This window comes from Hyperoodon ampullatus (genome assembly GCF_949752795.1).
Source record: "Hyperoodon ampullatus genome assembly, chromosome: 3".
NCBI classification, from domain to species: Eukaryota; Metazoa; Chordata; class Mammalia; order Artiodactyla; family Ziphiidae; genus Hyperoodon; species Hyperoodon ampullatus.
The window spans coordinates 59,251,100-59,275,148 of NC_136916.1; the positions used below are offsets into that span (position 1 = coordinate 59,251,100).

Genomic DNA, 24,049 nt, shown 5'->3' on the forward strand with positions numbered 1-24,049 from the left:
ACCGGAGATGTTCCTCCTGAGACCTTCCCGCCACCCTCTCGTCTCACCTCAGCGCCCCTTTCTCTTCCCCCTGCAGGTGTTCCACGAGCAGGGCATCCTCTTCGGCTACCGACATCCACAGAGTTCCGCCACGGCCTGTCTCCTCAGCCTTTTCCAAATGACCAATGAGACCCTCAACATCTGGACGCACTTGCTGCCCTTCTGGTACCTCCCAGCCCCCTTGACCAGCTGCTCATTCAGAGCCTGGGAACTGGGGCTTCTTTAAACACAGCTGGGGTGGAGAGAGCTGAGATTCCGTGATGGGATTTGGGGGACTCCCCCGTGGTGCTGGGAGGCGTGGCGGTCTGCTGCTGGGGTGAGCTCTAGGACCCAGATTGTAGTAGGATTCGAGGGGCTCCTGGACCCTCCCTGGTCTTTCCCTGCTCCCCTGCTTTGGGGCCTGATCTGAGAGGATTGTCTTATTCAGTCTTGGAGGCTTTCTGGGTCTTCTGGAAGCCCTGGCTAAAATTCCCTAGCTTGAGCAAGTCACTTAACCTCTCTGGGCTTCGCATTTTCCCATATGCAAACAGGATAGTCTGCGCCTTTCCTGGGGTTGCCCTGAGGGTTAGGGGATGAGGCATTGGAAAAGACATCGGGCACAGAGCTGTGGGTGCCTGGGACCACAGCAGCTGTGAGGCATTTGGTCAGGTAGCACTTTAATGGAGCCAGCCAAGAGAACGCTCCGGCACGTGCACACGCACAAATGGGAACTGCCAGGAAGGTGAGGAGGGACCTGGCTGAGAAAGGTGGGGACCGAAGACCAGCTTCACATACCTGGTGCCTGTGCAGAGCGAGTGAAGGGTGGAGATGGGGTCATAGCATACGAGAGCTGGGAGGACCGTGGGAGTCATGCAGGCCACCAGCCGACTCAGACCACCACTGGCTGACACAGATGCGGCCCAGAGAAAGGAGTGACTTGCTTACATCCCCTGGCAAGTTCTGGCCCAGGTTGGTCTCTGGACTCCCCCTCCCAATCATATTGAGAAGCCAAGAGAGTAGGAAGGACCCCAGGGTGTGCTGCAGGCAGAGAGGGGCCCGAGGACGGCGGCCTGCCTGGCCAGCGGTCAGAGACAGACCCAGGGCAAAATGCAGGGGAAGGCTGCTTGGTGCCAGCAACGTCGCCAGTGGAGAAGAGGGAGAGCTCAGGCTTGGGGTGGGATAGGACCACCTGGAAAGAAGCCCTAGAGCCTGCAGACCGGTCCAGGTGGCAGCAAGATCTGCTCACGGAGGCTGTTTGTTGTTTTAAATGTAAGTAAACTTAAGTAAAAGGTCTAAATGATGATAAATTATAACATTGTAGCAGGGAGTAGAGTCGGAGTCTTCCCCCGGCCCCTCTTCGTCCTCTCTGGAGCCGCCGGGGTGACCTGCTGCTTGTGCATCCTCCCAGAATGCTTTTCTAGAGACTCGAGCATCTGTGACGTGTGTGTACACCCAGCACCTGGTTCTTTCCTCCCTTGCTTTTCCCTCAGAGATCTCTGTCTGACCTTCACAGAAGCCTCTCTGGCTTTTGAACAGCTGCGCGGTGTTCCATTTTCTGGATGAACCACAGGTGACTTAGGCTGTTTTGAAGTTTGTGCCACTACAAAGTGCCAGCCTGACCATCCCTGTTTGTGGGGCTTGAGTTGCTGTGTGCAGATCCCATTGTAGCTGTTTTACAGCTGAGACACGCTGGCAGGGGCACCCCACTGGGCATGACGCCCCTGTACCGCCAGGCCCTGAGAGTGCAGCACAGAGCAGCAAGGGGGGTTTGGGAGAGCCGGAGAAAGATGCCCCAGGGAAGTGGGACTCGGGCGTAATCTCGAGATGATAAAAGGGTACATTTTGAAAAATGGCAGATAGCTTAAGCTTGATTTCTGCTGGGACAGGAGGGAAAAGATCACAAATGTAGCCAGAGAATTTAGCGATGCTCTTGGGGTTCCTGCGTGAACAGCTTTTAGTCCCTTCCCTGGGAGAGTTTGTGGGCAAGGGGCCTGGCTCTCCAGTAGAGGTTTGTGGAAGCGGGCAGCTCTACAAGCAAGAACCCCACACATGGGTTATAGGTTAGGCAGATCTGACACAGAACTGTGCAGTGTCTCCATGTAGAGAAGAGTCTGGAGGCCCAGGCTTAGCCGAGACTCAGCCGTGGGACCAGGCCCCTCAGAAAAGAGATGGTGATATTAGTGGAGGAATAGCATGGAAGAGTGGGGAGAGAATCGTCCTGTTGTCTTCCAGACTTTCCAGACCCCACAGAGGGGATTGCTTCTCTTTGAGGCGCCCTCCTGCAAGGGGAACTTGGACCAACCACAGAGATGAGGACAAGGCCAAATTTGGATCCCGTGAGGAATGGTTGAATACACTGAGGTTTTCTAATGTGAAGCTCAGAGAGGTGTGAGGGATTATGAAGACAGCCTTGAGATATTTGATGGGTTTGTTTTCTGTTGTGCTGATGGGGAGAACTAGGGCTGATCCAATGGAGAGAGATTCCAGGGAGACAGATGGAGGCTCAGTGAAACTTTGCAACACTTAGAGCTGCCTCAAGAGATGGTGAGCTCCCCATCCCTGGAAGCGTGCAAGCTGAAGCTGGGCAAGATGCTGTAAAAGGGATCTGTCACCACATGCGGGGGTGGGGACTGGACCATTGACCGTCCTGCATATTTCCAACCAAAAAGGACCCCACTCTCCCTTCCTCGCTCATGGCACGTCACCAAAGCAAGACCATGTAGGAGCCGGTCATCTCAGGGAAATGGAAGGCAGACGACCGTCGGCTGAGGACTATAAGAGGAGCCCCTGTCTTGGAGGTTGAGGGTGTCCCCCTGTGTTCCAGGTTCTTCATGTGGAGGTTTATGAGCACCCTGCGTGTGACGGACGTCCTGAATGACAGCTACTCCTGGCCTCTGCTCGTGTACATGGGCGCCAGCTGTGTGTACCCCCTCGCATCCAGCTGTGCACACACCTTCAGCTCCATGTCCAGGAACGCCCGGCACATCTGCTACTTCCTGGACTACGGCGCCGTCAACCTCTTCAGCCTGGGTACGTCAGGCCCTGCTCTTGTCTCCTCTTTCCTGGGACTGAACCACCTGCATCTTCCCCTGGGAGCTGGGGTCACTGTGAGGCTCTGGTGGGCTTCCAGAAGAGTCACCGCAATGCCAGTGCCCCTGCCCGGGCGCCTGATGAATGTTTTATAAGAAACTTGTCCAAAGGCGTGCTGGCAAATATTTAACAACTGGCTCTCTGTGGACGAAAGTCCCGGTCTGTGGTGTTGGCAGGTTTGCTGTGGTGTAAATACTCCTGCCACAGCCGGCTTCAAGCCACCAACATCACTGAACACAGGGCTGTGGAGAGATGCATGGTAGGTCCCCATTATGTAGCAATTCCTCTGTACAGATACAGCGGGTGCATTGACTGAACAGTTGTTACTCTTGTTAATATGATGCATATCATTGTAAGTTTATGTCATTCAATTTTTTTTTATAAATTTTATTTATTTATGTATATATGTATGTATGTATGTATTGGCTGCGTCGGGTCTTCCTTGCTGTGTGCAGGCTTTCTCTAGTTGTGGCGAGCGGGGGCTACTCTTTGTTGTGGTGCACAGGCTTCTCATTGCAGTGGCTTCTTTTGTTGCGGAGCACACGCTCCAGGCGTGTGGGCTTCAGTAGTTGTGGCACGCGGGCTCAGTAGTTGTGGCCCGTGGGCTCTAGAGTGCAGGCTCAGTAGTTGTGACCCACGGGCTTAGTTGCTCCGCGGCACGTGGGATCTTCCTGGACCAGGGCTCGAACCCGTGTCTCCTGCATTGGCAGGTGGATTCTCAACCACTGCGCCATCAGGGAAGCCCTGTCATTCAATTTTTAATGATGGCTGTGTTTAATAATTGGCTTGCGAGTTCTCTGACACTAACAATCTGCTGTCACAGGCCAGGGTGAGCCAACTCCACTCATCAGTGCTGGTCTTTATTGTGCCCCACAGAGAAGGAGGTGGTCACAGACCCCATCGGTCTGGAGGCTTGTAGGGGTTAGAGCTGCAGGGATAGAGTGAGGGGAGGTGGGGGGTTGACACCCTCTCCCCCTGTCTCCTCTCCTCTCCCCCAGTTGTGAGCATCCGTCTGTCCCCTTGCATCCCAGCTCTAGCCGCTTCCTCCCTCCTGGTCCTGCTCCAGGTGTGAAAACAAAGTCACCGTCTTCCCTTTGCCCAAGAGGGGGTGTGAGGAACCTACCTCCATCCTGTTCTCCCGCCCCTCTCCCTCTCTCTTCACTAGTAACACACACGTGCATACATACACACCAACACACATACATAGACAAACATAGACACGCATGCACACACACACACACACACGAGTCTCTACATGCTCACCAGTCCTCTGTGCTCTGCTGCTCAGTCCCCACCGTTCACTAAAACCTGGTTGCCGAGGCCCCAGCCTCCTCCTGACTTGCAGGCCCCGTGGGCTCCCTCTCCAGCCTTTGATGCAGGGGCACCCCCATGCTCCTCAAAGCTCCCCCGCTTCCTCTGGCCCCTGTTACATCACTCCCTCCTAGTTTTCCTCCCACCCATCCACATGCTCATCCTGCTTGGCCAGTTCCCCTTCCTCCGTCCCCCCATGGGTGCACAAGCTGGGAGTCCATTCTGGGGCCTCTGCTCTTCCATGGTCAGGCTCCCTGGGAGATCTCCTCTGCACCCACACCATCCCCCAACACCTCTGGGGGACACTCCCAAACCCCACCTCTAGTAAACTGCTCACCCAAGCTCCACACCACATCCAGCCCCGGGACCGAGACTGTCTACATCCTCCCCGCCCCTGCCCTTGCATGTACTCCCCTTCGAGTCAGAAATCTGTGAATAATCAAGTTCCCCCTGCCTCTCACTCCCCACCCATCCCACTTCACCATCCTGTCTAATCGGTTGGCAAACTCAGTTGAGTTTCTCCTACATACTTTTCAAATCGGCCGTGCCCCCATTGGTTTGGCTCGGCTCAGTCCCTCACACCTCTCCCCTGGGCTTCGCCCAGCTGCCCTGCGGGGTTTCCTCCAGGCCTTCTGACCATGGCACCCCTCCCAGTTAAACTTTTCCAGGTTCCTGGTTACCTGGGATGAAGTCCAAGCTCCTTAACCCGGCAGCTTCCATCACCCTCGATCGCCTGCCCCAGACTCCTGTATGATAAGGGCAAGCGTTTTGGAGGCATCACGGCAGGCTCCATGCCGAGCACCCGACCCACATCCCACATCACCAAGGGGTGGCATAACGCGGGGCTTAGTGGCCTAACTGCACCACCCCCTAATACTTATATATGCTCATAGGCAAGATACAGTTGGCATAGTATCTTCCTCATAGGAGTGTTATAAAGATTAAATGGGTTTTGTAAGTGAAGCGTGTTGGACAGTGCCTGGCACTTAGTAAGCAACAGAAGGTAGCGATTGCCACGATTACCTAGTTAACCTTGACAGCAGGCCCCTGAGGTGGGGACCATCATTATACCCATGCTACAGGTGAGAACACTAAAGGTAAGTTACCCAGGTCACGCAGCTTGTAAATGGCAGATCCAGGGCCTGGGAGCCTCAGGGCCCCTGCCTGTGGCTTCCTCCAAGTCCCCGGGCCTGGATCCACCTCCATGGAGCTCAGTCTGATTCCTTCATTTCTGCTCTGCACTGGGAACAACTCCCTGAGGACAGCCATGCATCTTTCACATCTGGTTTTCCAGTCCGTAGCCCGGGGGTGTTCAGTAAACCTGGAAGGAAGGTCTAGTCAGTCGAGAGAGCCTGTGGGATCCACCTGGGACTCCCTTGTCTGCAGCCATCTCTCCTCCTCCCCGACCCCGTGGAAACCCTCAATCCCTGGAGGGTGGCGTTTGCTCAGCTTCCTCCCCGATGTCCAGCTGTTCCCCCCCCTCTTGGACCTCCTGCGCACTTTCACTAGGCTTTGACCATCTTAATCCCCTGCTCAAAAACCTTCAGTGGGCCCCCTATTGCCTGAAAGGGGACGTTCACTTTCCTTAGTCTGGCATCCAAAGGTGTCTCCTGGTCCTGCTCCCTGGAAAGCCGTCCCTGCCCTCAGGCACCCGTAAGAATCCCCCATCTTCCAAGGATGCTTCCAAGGTCAGCCGCTTGACTGCATACCTGCCCATCCTGAACGCCCACCTCACCCTGGAACCCGCCTGGAGGCACTCACCAGTTTCCCTTTCCACTGCGGTTTTTGGCAGGGACTGAGTCTCCTTCACTCTTATATCACCCATGGAGCTTGGCCCCAGTCAATACACACAGAGCAGATGCATCCTGGTCCACATGGGAGCTTCCCCATGGTATCAGACTGAGTCAAGAATCTGTCCCCCTGGAGGCACTTCCTGCTGAAATCTCACAGGTAGCCTGCAGGAGTGGGGAGCACTGTACCAGGAGTAGTGTTCCTGGCCCTTTCTGCCTGTATGACCCTGGGCACATCCCTGGGCTTCACTAGATTTCACCAGTCACATGGGATCAAAGGCAGAGGTTGAACTTGCATGGCCTGAGGTTGAGTTCAGCCTTGAACTAGCATTCCAGGGTTCTTTTTTTTTGGATAACAGGTGTCCTTAGGCCTGATCTTAGGCTCTGGGCTGACAGGCCTGCAGCTGCCTCTCCCAAAAGGGACCTCAGCAGGTGAGGGTGCCTGGAGAGGCCATCCGGTCCAGGCTCCTGGACACATCTGTCCCCTTTGAAAAGGACAGTGATCTCCCCTGTTCTTTCAAACAAAAGCTGCAGCAGACAGGTCTCTAAAAGGTCCTTCAGTAACCCTTCTCTCACAGACTCCAAAACCTAAAACAAAATGCTGAGGCTAGCATCTCACGCCCAGCCTCTCAGCTGGCCAGTCCCCCCCAGCCCGCTGATATGACACACCTCGCCTCAGCAAGGGCCCTCCCTCATCCCACCCCACCTCCCCTGCAGCCTTGATCGTTCCACAATGGACACCCATATCATCAGGCAGGTGAGATGTGCACACTCAGAGCAAAGCTGAGCACGCTGGGGTGTCATCGTGGACCATAGTTAAAAGCAGGGACTGTTGCTGAACTGCCTGCGTTTGAAGCTTGGCTTTGCTGCTTTCTAGCTGTGTGCCCCTGGGAGGCTTACTAAACCTCTCTGTGCCTCCGTTTCCTCATCTGTAAAGTGAGGATAAGTGCAGGATTGATGTCAGAGGGTGGTTGTAAAGTTTACGTGAGTTAATGCATGTCAAGCCCTTGGAGCAGCGCTGGGCTCACAGAGCATTCTCATGCTACGGGGGTGATGCGTGATGGCATGAGCAAGGGGGCAGCGGCAGGACTGCTCATGGTCTGTGGGGATGATGGGGGGCTCAGCCACATGTGGGGGGGTTGGTCTTCCCAAGGAGTCCAGACAGTGCTGAGTCCTGGCTTATTGCCCAAGGCTGGTTTTTCTCCCCAGGCTCGGCCATCGCCTACTCTGCCTATGTGTTCCCGGACGCGCTGGTGAACACCGTCTTCCACGACTACTACGTGGCCCTGGCTGTGCTGAACACCCTCATTAGCACCGGCCTCTCCTGCTATTCCAGGTACTTGGCTGCTCTGTCTCAGGTGGGATGGGGTTGGGGACGGCACAGAGCACGCAGCTCCCTGGACTGTTGGAGGGAACAGTGGAAAAGACGCTCCGGAACCTGGGACTCAGTTCCAGATGGACTTCCAGTGGCCGGGCAGGACCAGCTTCACAGGCACACACCTGTGCAGGCACTCAGGGCCCTGTGATCAAGAGGGCTCCCCACTTGGTTTAATTCCCTGCTGTTGTTGTTTCAAAACACTTAATGAGTTTTGAACAAGGGGGGTCTCCCTACTTCCCTTCTGCCCTGGGCTCTACAGGTTATGTAGCTTGTCCTGTTGCTGAACAAGTCACTTACCCTCCTTGAACCTCAGTTTGCTCATCTATAAAATGGGGTCAAGGGAGTTCCCTGGCGGTCCAGTGGTTAGGACTTGGTGTTTTCACTGCTGTGGCCCAGGTTCAATCCCTGGTTGGGGAACTAAGATCCTGCAAGCTGTGTGGCGTGGCCAAAAAAAAAAAAAAAAAAAAAAAAAAGTGGGGTCAACACTGCTACCTTGTGAGACAGATGTAAGGATTACAGGTAATGTATCCAGAACACCTAACACAAGCCTGGCCCATAGGAGGTGCCCCATAAATGGGCCATCTGCTAATAGGGGCAGAGGGGGCCGGCCTCTTGATAGAGGCACACCTTGGAGATACTGCAGGTTCAGTTCCAGACAACTGCAATAAAGCCAACATCACAATAAGGCAAGTCACACAAACTTTTTGGTTTCCCAGTGCATATAAAAGTTATATTTACACTATAGTCTATTAAGTGTGCAATAGCATTATGTCTAAAGAAACAATGTGCACACCTTTATTAAAAAATATTTTATTGGGCTTCCCTGGTGGCGCAGTGGTTGAGAGTCCACCTGCCGATGCAGGGGACACGGGTTTGTGCCACGGTCCGGGAAGATCCCACATGCCGCAGAGCGGCTGGGCCCGTGAGCCATGGCCGTTGAGCCTGCGCGTCCGGAGCCTGTGCTCTGCAGCGGGAGAGGCCACAACAGTGAGAGGCCCGCGTACCGCAAAAGACAAACAAACAAAAAAAACAAACTTTATTGCTAAAAATGCTATCATCTGACAACACAGTGTTGCCACAAACCTTCAATCTGCAAAAACCACAATAAAGCAAAGTGTAATAAAACAAGATATGCCTAGCTGTGTGGTGGGTGATGGATGATATTCAAATGTCCAACACATCCCCAGGGGAAGACTGGTGGCCATGAGTCATGCCCAGCTCACTGGCTCTTACTCCTTCTATTTTTTTCCTTCCATTCAAGGAAGCTCATTGGAGTATGAGTACAAGAGGCATTTTTTAGGATAACTACTCTAGTTTATTCAGCTCTTGGTAAAAATGAACTACCCAAAATTACTTGGGAAACCTCTGGAATGGTGGTGTTGGGGTAACATCCCTGTGTAGATGGTGCTGGGAGCTGGGGGCCTTTCATGGTGGGTTAGGAAGAGCGCCAAGGAAGGCTGGCGGTCACCCCTGGCCATCTGTCCCCCTACCCGCGACTCCACTGAGCCAGTCTGAGTCTTCCAAATAGACTGCTGCTGGCCTCATAGAATTCTTATTCCTGGCAGCCACCACCTCTTCCCTCCCTAGGAGAAAACAGGGAGGGAGAGGTATGCTTCTGCAACTTCCCTGCAATGATTTTGGCTCCAGCTTTCTCTGGGTGACACTTTGGTTTTGTGGGATTCAGAGGTAGGCAAGTTCCCCAAACCTGACAGGTTGGTTTTCTTTAAAAACCAAAGGATAGAGCCTTAAACAGCATCGAGGATGCTTGTCCCAACTTGCCTTCCACTTACCTGTCCTGAGGCAGGTGGTGGGAAGCACAGAGCTGCTTGCCATGGGGGTGAGTCTCATTTCCAGGCTCAGTCTCAAGACTGGGCTTTGTGTTGCTTCGTCCCTGGGGTGGGAGTGGGGGGTAAACTCCCCCTTCCCTCTTCCTGGAAATCAGAGCGCCCCTCCAGCTGTGAGGAGATAGGGTCTGCCCAGAGGGTAGAAAACTGAATCAGACATCGTGGGGTTATTACTTCCTTCTCCCCCAGTTCCTCAACGGCTCTGGCGATTAAAAGCTCTTTCTGAAGTGCAACCTCTGTGCCAGGCCAGAGCTGTGAGGGCTGCCACGGATGGTGGAGAGGAGATCGGGTCCCTGCCTTGGGTGAGACAAGGCGTAACATACATAGAAAAGTAACACTGATGCTAAAAACAGCCCAAGAGAGATGAAGCATGGCCTGGAGGTACAGTGTCTGGATGTGAGGGCTCACCGACAGGCCTGGGCCAAAGACACACCTGGATCAGGTCCTTGGACGAGCCACTGTCCTGCCTGGTTAGCTTCTGCGGGGCTGTGTGGCTCTGCTGTTGCGAACTTAGGATCAGAGGGAGGCAAGCGCTGCGGACTGGTGGGGTAGGTGGGCTTCATGGGTGGAAGAAACAGTTCTGCCATTCATGATCCAGGACTGCTTTCCCATGAACTCCCAACGCAAATTCTTGGAACTTTTTTTTTTTTTTTTAATCTTCCTGAATCACCTATAAGCCACGAGGGTATATTGTTTTCTTCTAGCCAGGAATCCTCCCTGATTGTTCGGGTACAATGAATGGGTCTTTTTTGTCTTTATTTGTTTCTTTTTAATTTATTAATTTTGGCTGCATTGGATCTTCGTTGCTGCGCACGGGCTTTCTCTAGTCATGGCGAGCGGGGGCTACTCTTTGTTGCGGTGTGCGGGCTTCTCATTGCGGTGGCTTCTCTTGTTGCGGAGCTCGGGCTCTAGGCGCACGGGCTTCAGTAGTTGTGGCTCGTGGGTTCAGTAGCTGCAGCGTGCGGGCCCTAGAGCGCGTGGGCTTCAGTAGTTGTGGTGTACAGGCTCAGTAGTTGTGGCTCGCGGGCTCTAGAGCGCAGGCTCAGTAGTTGTGGCGCACGGGCTTAGTTGCTCCGTGGCATGTGGGATCTCCCCGGACCAGGGCTCGAACCCGTGTCCCCTGCATTGGCAGGCAGATTCTTAATCACTTTGCCACCAGGGAAGTCCCTGAATGGGTCTTTTGGATGTGACATGCCTGGCACCTTTAGACAAACTTGTTTGGCAGGGCAGGTTGGCCAAGAATCTCTTGAATGTCCATTTGGGGCTTCTCCCTTGTCAATGAAATGGATTATTTCTGTTTATGGGGCACATCTGTGGCTGTTTCATCCATCCATCTATCCATCCATCTACCTACCTATCCATCTTCCCACCCATCCACCCATCCACCCATCCATCCATCCATCTATCCATCCATCCATCCATCCATCCATCTATCTATCCACCCACCCATTCATGCATCAGTCTACCCACCCAACCACCCATCCTTCCATCAGTGCATCCAACCAACCACTCAACATTCCTTAAACGCCTGCCATGCTCCAAGTGTCATGCTAAGACCTGGGAAAACAGGGATGAGTGAGGCTCAGTCCTTGTCCTCAGAGAGTGCCCCATGCAGTATGAGAAACAGACTGCAGACCCTCAAAAAGTCCAGATGGAGTCATCATTTCCTTTAAAGGCCAGAGGAAAAGGCTTTCAGTGTGTAGCATTATAGGATATAACATAAGCAAATAATGATAATACAAAATGACACCTGCTTGGATTCCCAGGCTTCTGCGAAGTGGCCTTAGGAATGAGTATTGAGGAAGGTTGAACACTTTAGCTGGAGAGGAGGAAAGGGCCTTTTGGACAGAGCCAACAGCCTGGACAAGGGCGAGGGCCTGGAGAGGATGGGATGGCATTGGGAGGCAACAAGGAGCTTCAGAGTTGCCAGAGCCTGTGGGGCTGGAAGGGGGGAGAGAAGCTAGAGGGGGGCTAGAGAGAGGCGGGGGAAATGGAAGCACCTCGTGTGTCCTACAGAGGACTGGCCCTGTCCTTGTGAAGGACAGTAAACTTCCTAAGAAGACAATTCTGTGGATTCAGCTCCCGTGCCCTGCGGGGCTTAAGTGGGGGCTTGGGGAACAGAAAGAGAGAGAGGGGACAAACGCCGCACAACGCTGAGAGTCCAGGATAGAGTGGACGTCCCCCCGTGGGCCCGTCCGGCCTCCTTCGCATCTGGTCCGCTCTCCTTTCCATGTGTCGGTGGATCCCTGCTCTTACAAGGCCCGTCCCCTTTGTTTTCGTTCTCTGTCTTTGTCTTCAGTGTCTGAGGAGTGAGGAAGGGGGCTCGTGTGTGGGGAGAGGCTCTGGCCCTGATTAACTTCAAGAGAAGCAGGCGGAGGAGGGTGAGGGCCGTCTGGGGTCCCGATTTCACAGACTTGCTGTGCTGCCTCTGGCCGATCACGGCCTTTAAACAGGGGCATCTAAGAAGATGTCCCCTGGGTTCCTTCTGGTGTGGGCATTCTATGATGCCCGCTCCAGCGCCTTTTCCAAGATTTCTCTCCTTGCCTTCTTCCCTACCCCCCAAGCCCACGTCTGCCTCTCCCCCCTTCTTGCTCTATCCGTCCGTGGTATGGCCGGGAGTGTGAGAACCACCTCCTTCCCTGAGCAGCAGACCGTGGAGCTCAGGAGTCATGCTTTAGTTATCCACATGCTTCCCAGAGTAGCATGGTCCTAGTGGCGTTCATTCCCTTACGATACATGTCCATTAGGTAAAGTCCACCCAGGGAGACGTGGCCTCCCCCAACTGTTCTTTCGATCCTTATTATCATGGAATTCAGTTCAAAGGAACACGTTCCAGAAAACTGCTTTCTTGTTCTGCAGCATTTGAGGGGGGGAATGACAGAACGTGTGACCTCTCTGTGGCTCTCGGAGCCAGGTGAGGGTGACAGAGACCCTGCCTGCTCATACCCGCCGACAGCCCGAAAGCCCAGGAAGGCACCACCACTCTCTCAGGAATGGTAGTTACACAGTATTTGCTGTTTACCACAAGTCACTCTACGCACTTTTCCGTTCATCCATTCAAAGCATCCAACCGTTGGTTTTTTGACACATACTTGCTCAGTGAAATGCCTTGTGGTCGGTGCTGTGAGGGAGAGATGAATTTTCATCCTTGGTGGATAGTGAGCTGTGCTCTGAGAGCCTTGCCGTGGCAGTGCTGTCGTGGCAGCTCAGAGGGGCATGGGGCAGGCCTGGAAGGGGGTTTGGAGGTCAGAGCTGGAGACAGGAGGCTTAGCAGACAGTGGTTCTCAGATACATCTGGAGGTCAGAGAGCTCAGTCAGATGACAGAGTGCTGCTAGGGCCAGGGGCCAGCACGTGCAAATGTCCACATTCCTGCTGTGTCACCCATACAACAACCAAACTACCATAACACCCGCCCCCAACACACATACAGACACACCTCCGCAACAGTATGATGTTTCCAAAGGCCCACTTCCTTCAAGCACTAGTTCTAGAATTCACCTGCAAATCTTTCCAGCTTTGTTACAACAAGAATTTATCAGGTTTCAGAATAGACTGGTATTGTATCAACCCTCTCTTGCCGGAGGCTTCTCCCAAAATCCAGTGTTTCCTGCCCACCTGGTTCTAGGCAGAGGAGGCCTGGCTCCCTGACTCCCAGCTCTGGGGTGCAGGGATTGCCTTACCAGGCGAGACTTTGGAGACTTTTGGGTTTGGGGTGCTTTGGAGGATGTTGTGGCTCCCTCCCGTCCCTCTCGGAATCTCTGGCTGTGGCGACACCCTGTGGCCTGATTTGGAATTGCACCTTGGTAGTGGGAGCACCCCCCCACCCCCTCGTCTCTGTGGCTGCTGGCCCTTCTGCCTCTTATTCTTTGTTGCTGTCTCTCTTCTGTTCTGCTTTTTCTCCTTTCCCCCCCTGTAGACTCGGCTTTGCAGCTGGAGTGGCTGGTTCGTTTGCCCTTGGGGAAGTACTTTATCAGGCCGGGCGAAATGTCTCAAGTCGCAGGAAATCCATGGTTTGGGGTATGGCCCTCGTCAGCTAGAGCCAGCCTTCTTCCTGTGTAAGTGGCCGCAGAAAGAGCGTGCTTTAATAGCGAGTCTCTTTGCACCCAGAGGTGATAGGCGGTGGCAGTGCATGGGGAGGGAGGGAGTAGGCTTGCCGTGGTTGGACAGGGTCTGCCAGCGTGGACTGAGAAGGCCATCGAGATGGGCCCTGGTTCCTGGGGCAGCGGGAGTGTGTTCCGATTGCCTCCTGGGGCAGAGGCGTGTCTGTAAGGTAAGGACAGAGGCTGGGTAGTGGTCAGATGCCTGCTCTGCCTGCACGAGGGGAGAGGGTGGGAAGCCAGCCAGATGGCCCTGGCTGTAAATCCTAGCTTTGCCTCTTATTAGCTCCTGTGATTTTAGGCAAATCACCCAGAACTCATCTGGTCCCTCCTGTTCCTATTTTCTGGTACGACGTAGCTACAGGATGGGGATGGGGAGAGGATAGCTCCTATAACACACATTCTTTTTAAAGGCTGCCATTTCGTGAGTGTTACTCTGTGCTGTGCACAGCTGTAAGTTCTTTGCGAGCATCATTTTATCAAACACTTGCAACAATCCCTTGCAGGGATTCTGTTGTTGTCCCTATGTTACACATGAGGATTTGGGGGCACACAAGGGTTACATCACCTGCTGGATGACATGGTCACAAAGGGCAGGGACAGGATCAGCCTCAGGGTGTCTGCCAGATCGTGACCCTGTGCAGCCTCACCAATCCCGGGGGTTGTGGTTCCTTCCAAGGCTGGGGTTCTGTTCTGGGGGACGATGAATTGAGGTCCCTTATTTCTCCTCCTCCTTCTTGAACTTCTCTTCCATCTCTGCCCAGTGTCCACAGGGTCAGGAAAGAAGGAGGGACATGCCCATGGGCTGGAGCAAAGTTGGAGCTGATCTCTGGAGGTTATGGGGCTTCTCAGGGTCCACGGTGGCCGCCTCTTACCCAGAACAGGGATCCCCAGGCTGGGCTGCCCTGAGAGCTGGACGGCACACAGCAGCCTGGTGATGTCATGTCCTCAGACACGATTCTGAGCGGGATGCTGGGGATGGAGAGCTGAGCAGACCCAGCTCTGCCCTCGAGGAGAGTTCCCCGACCACTCAGGAGGCAGATGTGGGTGTCTCTGCCATTTTCCACGCCAAAGGATGTGGGCGTAGTGGGGCTTGTAGTCAGGTGACTGCACTGGCTTGTAGGGGACGTGAATAACCTGGAGGGGGAGATGGGCCTGGGCTGCAGGGGCAGCAGACTATGTCTGGTGGAGAAAGGGCAGGCCAGTGGGCTGGGACGGGGTATCTGGGGAGCAGAGGTGAAGAGCAGTGGTGGGACATAGACTCCATCCCCGCTGGAGAGTGTGATGAGGGGCAGAACTGTCGACGGGGGGCTGAGATGGCCCCAGCGCCTCCCTCATCTTACGGGCTGCACTACCCCACGAGCCTCGGCACCCGGGCTCTGCACACCACCCTTGGGGGTCCTCTGGCCTCGCAGCCCTGTGGGCACCAAGGGAGGATCCATCCCCCACAATACCCTGTGCTGCTGAAGCGGGTACCTGCCCTGCCTCCCGGCCCAGCCTGGGCGTGTGAGCTCTCCCTCGCCTGAGCCCCAGTTCAGGGCTGTGGTTTCACGTGGAGCCTTTCCTTACCCCTCCCCTCCCAGTACCCAGCCTGCCATCTGTGCTGCCCGGCTCCGCACACCCTCAGCTGCTGCCCCTTCCTCAGGCTGGGCCCAAGCCAGCTGAGGCCCCATCGTGTTCCATCCAGGAAGAGCTGCCTATCTTTGCGACAGTCAGCACCACTCATTTTAATGCTGGCTTCATCTGTCTTGGAACCGGAGGCAGGTGGGGGTGATGATGAAAGAGAGAAGGAAGGACCATGCTTACTTAGTTTCCCCAGCCCAGTATCCCTGTGTGTGGTATTAAATATTCCAGAAATCTCTTAAGTAATTAAACACCTAATTGCACCCAGGGCTTCTGCAGGGTAATCAGCTGGCGCCTCTGACTAATTAAGCATCTCAACCTTCGCAGAGGTGCTCGCCCCAGGAGCCTCTCAGGATGCTGGGAGATGGTTGCCCCCTCCCCGCCCACCCTGAGCTCTTTCCACATCTGAGACTGAGCCGTTCCCATCAGGGTGGGACAAGTGGAGAGCACTGGGGGAGAAGCTGCTGGCCCTAGGAGGAGCTTGTGCAAAAATGCTTGTCCTTCGTGGGTTACTCGCCCTTGGTTTTTGTTTTGTTTTTTTTTTTTTGCGGTATGCGGGCCTCTCACTGTTGTGGCCTCTCCCGTTGCGGAGCACAGGCTCCGGACGTGCAGGCTCAGCGGCCATGGCTCACGGGCCCAGCCGCTCCGCGGCATATGGGATCCTCCCGGACCGGGGCACGAACCCGTATCCCCTGCATCGGCAGGCGGACTCTCAACCACTGCGCCACCAGGGAGGCCCCTTGGTTATTTTTAATGTGCATGTGTGTGTTATTTACTGAAACTCTTTTTTCATTCTCATTTCTCGCCCCTTTCCTTCCCTGATTTAGGTTTCTTGAGGTCCAGAAGCCCAGGCTCTGTAAGATGCTTCGTGTCCTGGCCTTCGCTTATCCCTACACCTGGGACTCCCTTCCCATCTTCTCCAGGGTAAGGGCCCGGCTCCAACCCCTCTCTGCCTGTTGGCAGCATCAGGGAATCAATTGTGTCCTGAGCTCTGGGGGTCAGAGCGCCGTCCTGGTCACAGTGGGACACACAGGAGTAGCGCCCCAGGTGCTCCTTTCATGGCACTTGGAGACTAGTTAAGAGATGGCATGAACACAGAGGCCCTGATGAACATAGGAGATGCACCAGTGGCCAGTGCTGACTGGGGGCTCAGGAGCAATCGCAGAGGGCTGGGCAGGGGAGGTAGCCTGGGGTTCAGTAGAGTGACCAGGAGAGCGGGCTCTGGAGGCAAATCTGTAATATTTACTCACTGCAAGACACTGGACGAGTTATCTTCCACCTCTGTGTCTTGATTTCCCTCATCTGTAAAATGGCCTGGTAATAACACCTCCTTTTGTCAGGCTATGGGGAGGATTATATGAGGCAATGTGTAAAGTGTTAGCTGGTGGTGAGAGTCCAGTAAATGCAGTATTATATATTATCATCAATTAACATAGTAGTAGTAGTGAAGGAAAATATATGAATGAAGGTCTTAAAGGATAGATGGGAATTAGATGGAGAACACAAAGGAAGAGGGTGTAGGAGGAAAGATAAAAGGGGGAAAGTTCATGCACGTTCAAATCCCAGTCCCACTGCTCACTGGCTGTGTGACCCTAGGCAATGAACATAAGCTCTCTGAGCCTCGGTTTCCTCATCTTTATTTTTTTTTAATTTTTTATAAATTTATTTTATTTATTTATTTTTGGCTGCGTTGGGTCTTCGTTGCTGTGCGTGGGCTTTCTCTAGTTGCAGTGAGCCAGGGCTGCTCTTTATTGCGCAGGCTTCTTATCGCAGTGGCTTCTCTTGCTGCGGAGCATGGGCTCTAGTTGCCCGGGCTTCAGTAGTTGTGGCACGCAGGCTCAGTAGTTGTGGCACACGGGCTGAGTTGCTCCGCGGCATATGGGATCTTCCTGGACCAGGGCTTGAACCCGTGTCCCCTGCATTGACAGGCGGATTCTTAACCACTGCGCCACCAGGGAATTCCTCCTCATCTTTAAATGAGGCTGACATCCTGTCTTTCACAGGGGGGTAGAGGAGAATAATCAAATAAACAGAACTGATGGGCTCAGCAATGCCAAGCCCAGGCCCAGTGGGTGGCATTCCCCTCCCAGAGGCAGCGTAAGGCTGCCTTACACTGCTGCATGAGGCCAGGATGGCAGGGCCCAGGGATAAAGGAGAGGTGTCGAGCTGGCTTCATTAGCTGAGGCACTGAGCGTGTGCTCCTGCTGAGTTCGTGTGGGCCTGGGGGGTACCCAGAGATGGGGATGCAGCCCATTTCCTTGAATCCTTCTTCAAGGACACAGACCACACACAGAAAACCAGAGCAAAGAACAAGCTGGTCCCACAAGGCCACCAAAGCATACAGCACAAGTTCTTGCTATTATGAGCGCTGGGTGCTCCTGGCACTGCACCAGCCAGTGGGCAGCGGGGGAGGGGAGGGCTTACCCTAAATGGCGATGTGGCTGAGCACACAGGTTCTGGAACCAGCCTGACTTCACTGCTAGTTAGTGGTTTGCAAGTCACCCTCCAGCCCAGTTTCCTCATCTGCAAAATGGGGGGAATAGTGTCTGCCTTGTGGTCATTGTTGAGGCTCTGATGAAGTGATGCACGTAAAAGGCCTGGCCTAGTATCCTCCGTAGTGGTGGCTGCCGCCGCTGTTTATAACAATCGTACAAAAACCGTACTGAACTCCACACCAGGGTAATGTCCATAATTAATAGTTTGTGATGATTCAGAAGGCCTTCCAGGGATTTTTAGGCCTTAAAGCCTTAATTAGGAGCATCAATTCAGGGGATGTGCTGGTTAGAAGTGAGTTCAAGTGTGAATAGGCCATGTTTTACTATACTTACGTTTTAGCCCCAGGAAAAATGTAGCGATATATCTAACTGGATTTTTCTTTTCCTTTAATTTTGTCTTCACTTCTGTTGTTTTCCTTTTCTTCCTTCCTTCCTTTCTTTCTTTCCTTTTTCTTTTTTTGGAATTAAATAATCCAAAGGCTCTCATGAGCATGAGGGGGATTAAACTACAGTTGCCTTGGGTCTCAGTTGATCACACTCAGAACAGGAAGCCTGCTCACACAGTCCCTGCGAGTTCCGTTTCCAAGCCACAGAACTGGAGAGGGAACGGCCTTGGCCCACAGAGTCCACACATATGCATGGGGATGTCTGCAGGCCTCCTCTCAAGACCTGACATACGTTCCTACCTTCCTTCCTTCCTTCCTTCCTTCCTCTTTCTTTCTTTCCTTCTCTTTTTAAAAATTTTTACTTTATAATGAATATAGTTGATTAACAATGTTGTGTTAGTTTCAGGTATACAACAAAGTGATTCAGTGATACATATACATGTATCTATTCTTTTTCAAATTCTTTTCCCGTTTAGGTTATTATAGAATATTGAGTTCCCTGTGCTATGTAGTATGTCCTTGTTGGTTATCTATTTTAAGACCTGAGGTTTCTTTAAATACCTGCAGCTATGCCTCTTCCCCGGGGAGACTGCACAGAACGAAGCCACCTTGTACCACCAGAAGCACATGGCCGTGACCCTCCTGGCCTCTTTCCTCTACTCTGCGCATCTGCCGGAGCGCCTGGCTCCTGGACGCTTCGACTACATTGGTGAGTGCCTGGTGGCCCTGATGCCCCTTGCCCTGCTGTCCAGGGAGGGTTCCCATCCCTGACACCAGTGCACACAGTTGCAAAGAGAGGCCGGGGCAGGGAGAGAAGCAATTCTTCAGGAAGTTCTCCAGGCACAGACCAAGGTTAGTGAAATTGTAAGGTGACAGAGGCCAGGATGTACGTAGCCAGTGGACGACCAGGGAGGATGGCGGAGGATGGAGAGGAAGTGGATCTAGGATTCTAAAGCATTTCCAGCAGGTATGGGGACAGGAGAGTCCCATTATTACCTAGAATGTGAAATCCCGTTATTCAATGAACATGTAAGGCAGCCGTAAAGAGGAAGAGGAAAGACAGAGTACAGCTGGCTCTGAGGGTACCAGCTGGCAGGGGGCTGTGCTGAGGAGAGGAAAGTGTCTTTGTCTCGTTCAGGTGGGTACGATGGGGCCAGGAATTGTGGTAGAACAGTGGTTCTCAGGTATGGCCCCTGGACCAGCAGTCTCAGCATCACCTGGGAACACACAGATTCTCAGCTCCCAGCCCCCAGACATCCCGTGTCTCAGAAGCTTGTGTGATTCTCCAGGTGAGCCTGAGCTCATTCAAGTTAGAGAAGCCATGTGGTGGAGAGGAGGTGTCGGAAGCACAGGGGTTTACACCTGCTGGCAGGGTTCCTTCCTCTCTGTCTAGGGAAGTGGGTGGCACTGCGGAACATGTCTCCTCCACCCTGGCTCTGGGACTGGCTGGAGGAGGGACCCTTGGGCCACTTCTGGTGAGGCTGATGAGTCCTGGGATGAGAGCTCCTTAGCTAAGCTATCAATACCACGGGGATTCAGAGCCTCATCCCCAGGTGGCGGGCAGGAAGCTTGGTTCTCCCCAAGCCCATTTTGTCCATGGGTTTCCATCTTCTGCCCAAGACACATGGCCAGATTTTGCTTTGTTTGCTCTGATTAGAGTTTCATCTCCTTTACTTCTTTACTTCTTCTCTCCTGCCAGAAGGGATTACAATGAACAAAATGCTTAGAGGGCAGATTTCAAAAAAGGAGGAAGATGAGAGGGCCAGGGGATTGGAACCTGCCTAAGGAACTGCCCAGCACGTCCACCGCCCCAGCTCCAGCCAGATGAAATAGAGGTGGTAGTGTACGAAGTGTGGGGGTGGGGGTGGTGGGCAGGAAAAACAGCCCTGGGCCTTGTTTTGCCAGCTCTGCCTTCTTAATAACATTTTATTTACTCGCCTCTATCCTGTCCTCTTGGGCCCAGAGCAGAAAGACACTCCTATAGGGGGAAATTGGCCAGACGGGCAGTTAGTAACAGATCTTTAACAGGGGTTTGGAAAGTTCTCCTTCCCTAAATAACAGAGCCAGTCAGATGCTGGGCTCCCTCTCCAACGCCCACAGGAAGTTCCTCCCTATTCCTGCCAGGAGGGATTGTTGAAATCGCTCTTCCTGCTGCAGGCACATTTCACATCTGTTCAGTGCTCGTGGCTCTTCTGTCTTTTTATCTCCTTCCCTAACAGAGACAGGTTTGTGCCTCAGTTGGTGAGCACAGCTGGTCACCTCCTTCTGCTTGGCCCTGTGTCCTTGGAGTACACGGCTCTCGCTGGATAAGGAACCACATCGTTGCATCACACACAGATTTGGAAATTGGATACAGCCCAGTAGTATGGCTTGAGTGAGGCAAGGGTGGCTCCTCCAGGCACACTTCCTCCCTGGGGGATGCAGGCTGGGGTGCTGGCAGCTCCCTGCCCTAAGGAACTCATTGGCCACCTACTCAACTCTCCTACATCCTCATTCCTGACTCTGCTCTTGCTCAGTTGGGCAGATGGCCAGGCTGTTTCCTTCTGTGGACACATTTATTGAATACTTACTCTGGGTTAAGTCCTGTGGGTACAACACTGAATTCTTTTTTTTTTTTTTTTTTTTTTTTAACTGAAGGAGAATCTTTAACTCTTGTGTCGTATTAGCTAGGGCTGCCATAACAAAGAACCACAGACTGGGTGGCTGAAACAGCAGCAATTTATTTTCCCATAATTCTGGAGGTTAGAAGTCTGAGATCAAGGGGACGGCAGGGTTGGTTTCTTCCAAGTCCTCTCTCCTTGGCTTGCCCATGGCCATCTCCATTTCTCTTCACATGGTCTTTCCTCTGTGTACGTGCATGTCTGTGTCCTAATCTCCCCTTCTTAGAAGGACACCAATCAGAGTGTGTCCCACGCTAGTGGCCTCATTTTAACTTAATTGTCTCTTAAAGACCTTATGTCCAAATATGATCACATTCTAAGGTACTGGGGGTTGGGACTTTCAACATATGAATTTGGGAGGGGGAGATACAACTCAGCCCATGAAACATGGTTTCTGCAGGCTGTCCCCCAAAGCAATCCCCAGCCGTGGGCAATGGACTCCTTTTCTCACCAGTCACCAAATCAGCACATCCCTGCTCACTCCAACCACCCTCCACTGGACTCCCACCCTCTGGGGATGCATACATGGTGACTGGGGTCCTGTAAGTTATTGGAGAGGAAGAGCCCCTGGTTGTGTCTGGGATTAACCAGCAATGGGGCGAGGAGCACCTCGTAAGAGGCCAACAGAAAATTTGGCTGCCTTCTCCTTTGGGATTGAAGTCAGAATCTGAGCTGATCAGTGACAGCTCTCAAGAGGTAACCTTTGGCAGAACTTTTTCATGTGAAAAACAGGACTGGTGGATAAGTTGTTTTAAAAATGGATTTGGTTTGCTCTGATGGCCCTTTTATTTTTCTCATATTACATTTTAAAAATAAATTTTTAAAGTATATATTATATATTACATAATACCCTAATTTCAAGTATATGAGTCAATGATTTTTTAGTAAATTTACTGCATTGTACAACCATCACCATATATGAGTTTTAGAACATTTTTCATCACTCCAGTAAGATCCTCTGTGCCCATGTACTGTTAATCCCAACTCCCACCCCTGCCTGAAGCAACCACTAATCTATTTTCTGTCTCTGTGGATTTCCCTTTTCTGGACATTTGATATAAATGGAATCATACAATATATGGTCTCTTGTATCTGGCTTCCTTCACACCACATAGTGTTTTTAGCATACATGCCATAGCATGTATCAATCCATTCCTTTTTTATTGCTGATCTTGGTGGTCTTTTGTGTGTTTGCTATAGGTCATAGTCACCAGCTGTTTCATGTGTGTGTGATCCTGGCCACACACATGCAGATGGAAGCCATCCTTCTGGACAAGACTCTAAGGAAGGAATGGCTCCTGGCCCACTCCAGGCCCCTGTTGTTCTCTCAGATAGCTGGAGCCATACTTCTGTGCCTCATCTTCAGCCTCAGCAACATAATTTATTTCTCAGCTGCTCTGTATCGGATTCCTGAGCCAGAGTTACATAAAAAAGAAACATAATTCAGACCATAAGCTTTTTGTGCCAAATGTCAACATTAAGCTACAACTTCCTAACCACCATAAGCCAGTGTCATGGTACCAGTTTACAGTGGCCTAAAATATTTATAATGGTTGGTGTCTTGGCATTTTTGAATGGGTTCATGTCAATAAGATATTGACATGGGGACATTTCTCTGGACGTGCATTGGTTCCATATGTGTGATTTTAAAAGGGGAACATGGATTCAAGTAAGTCCTCATTCAGGCAAATCATTAATATTTCATTTAGTTTTTAATTTATTTAAAGTGAGTTCTCCAATCCTATTTAAACAATTGGATTAAGCATACCTCCCTTGTAGCTTTACTATGAAATAGTTGGATTAAGCTTTACTACCCTTGTAGTATTACTCTTGCAGAATGCAGTGTGCTTCATCTGATGAGTTTCATGTAACAAAGCCTCTCCCAAGAGCTCCCACAGTGGGAAGAGAATGAGCTGGAAAGGTCAGTAGGGGAACCTGAGAAAGAGTAAGTTGGGTCTGTGGGAGCCCTGGGGGCTGGGAAGGCATTCCGGAATGAAGAAACCTGGTTTGGGGAGTGGTCTTCTTCCTTTCCCCACCTAGTGAAGGGAATGAATAGAAAGAGAGTCCTCTTTTCCTACAAGTACATTCTTTTTCACAATGCAGGGTTCCCATGTCATTATAGATTTGGATTTTCTTAAAAGTCCACAGCCTGTGGCTAAGTGTTATGTGTTCTGTTTTGCTCTGTTTTCTTGTCACCAGTTTGATGGTGCCAAGTATTATGCAGCACAGGTAAAATGTGTTACCCAGTGGGCATTGGCTGAGTCAATCCCAATTGGTTGTGCTTGTCTGTCACCTTTTAAGCCAATGACATCACGATATTTGGGGAGGTTATACATTTGATGTTGCTTCAGCATTTCATATATGCTGCTGAGTTTAGTGTTCATGTGCAGAGGATGCTAAAGACCTTGCCAAAGGGATGGAAACACTTGGTGAGCTTGTGACAAATGTAGATTCCCCAGGCGAATCAGGAGATGCTGCTTTACTGGTTTAAAATGTTGGTTTCCTGGAGAAGATCTACACTGGAGAAAGTTCCCCAGGTGATTCTGAGTCAGGAGGGCCGTGGGCCAAACTTGCAGAAATGCTGATGTCACAAATTCCAGAAGGTACTGGGCCTATCAGCTTTGTTTTGATTGGTCTAACTTTTAGCAACTCACCACCTAAGAATGTGTCCCCTGCTTTCTACTCTGTGGAGTATTACAAAACACTGAGTATTTTCTCATCTGTTGCATTACTAATTAAAGTTCACTGTTTCATGATGTTTTCAGAGAGTACAGAAATGCTGACACAAAACAGTTTTTAACAGAAGCCCATCACTCCTGTTGTGCACTTGCTAATGACTTAAGGGGCCATCCATCACAATGCAGGATCCTCTTTTGCTGACTCAGCAGCACCCCCATATCTTAGTATACTGCCTCTATGGTTTACTGGCCCAGACACTCGAATGGCCTTATAAATAGATCGTCCAACCTTCTGAGCACAAGTAACAATCTATATTGGATGCGAGTGGTCAAGAAATACGATTTCATTCGTTTTATTATCTGTTTACTTCCTCTGGGGAAGGTAGACTGATAAAATAATCTGGGCTGGTAAATTTTTGGCACATTAATTGCTAGCTGCATGACAAAATTTGTTTTTTTGGCAAGAGGCTGACATTGTTAGTGGAATCTTACTCCAGCAGGGTCTGCGGGCTTCCATTTCATGTTATTGTAACTTCAGTCTTATGGTGGACAAAAGTATAAAGTTTAAATACTCCATTCTAGTAATGCCAAAGGCATGAAGGCTTTTAAATTCTCTTGTTTATAGAGAGTAAAATAAGGTTCTTCATTTAGCTCAGAAGTAGTTGAAAGATAACGGGT

The 24,049-nt window shown here is 51.8% G+C and overlaps 1 protein-coding gene across 1 annotated transcript in view; it reads left to right on the top strand.

Annotated features, from left to right (window-relative positions):
* Positions 1-22,135, top strand: part of PAQR5 (progestin and adipoQ receptor family member 5) — a gene marked incomplete at both ends in the record, with an annotated part of 40,458 nt that extends 18,323 nt beyond the window's left edge. Inside the window, 6 exons of the mRNA XM_079699774.1 lie at positions 77-204; positions 2,843-3,048; positions 13,349-13,487; positions 15,980-16,076; positions 18,601-18,742; positions 21,894-22,135. Of these exons, the coding sequence (XP_079555900.1) occupies positions 77-204; positions 2,843-3,048; positions 13,349-13,487; positions 15,980-16,076; positions 18,601-18,742; positions 21,894-22,135 (954 nt within the window). The remainder of the gene's footprint in view (positions 1-76; positions 205-2,842; positions 3,049-13,348; positions 13,488-15,979; positions 16,077-18,600; positions 18,743-21,893) is intronic.
* Between the last annotated feature and the right edge of the window lie 1,914 nt (positions 22,136-24,049).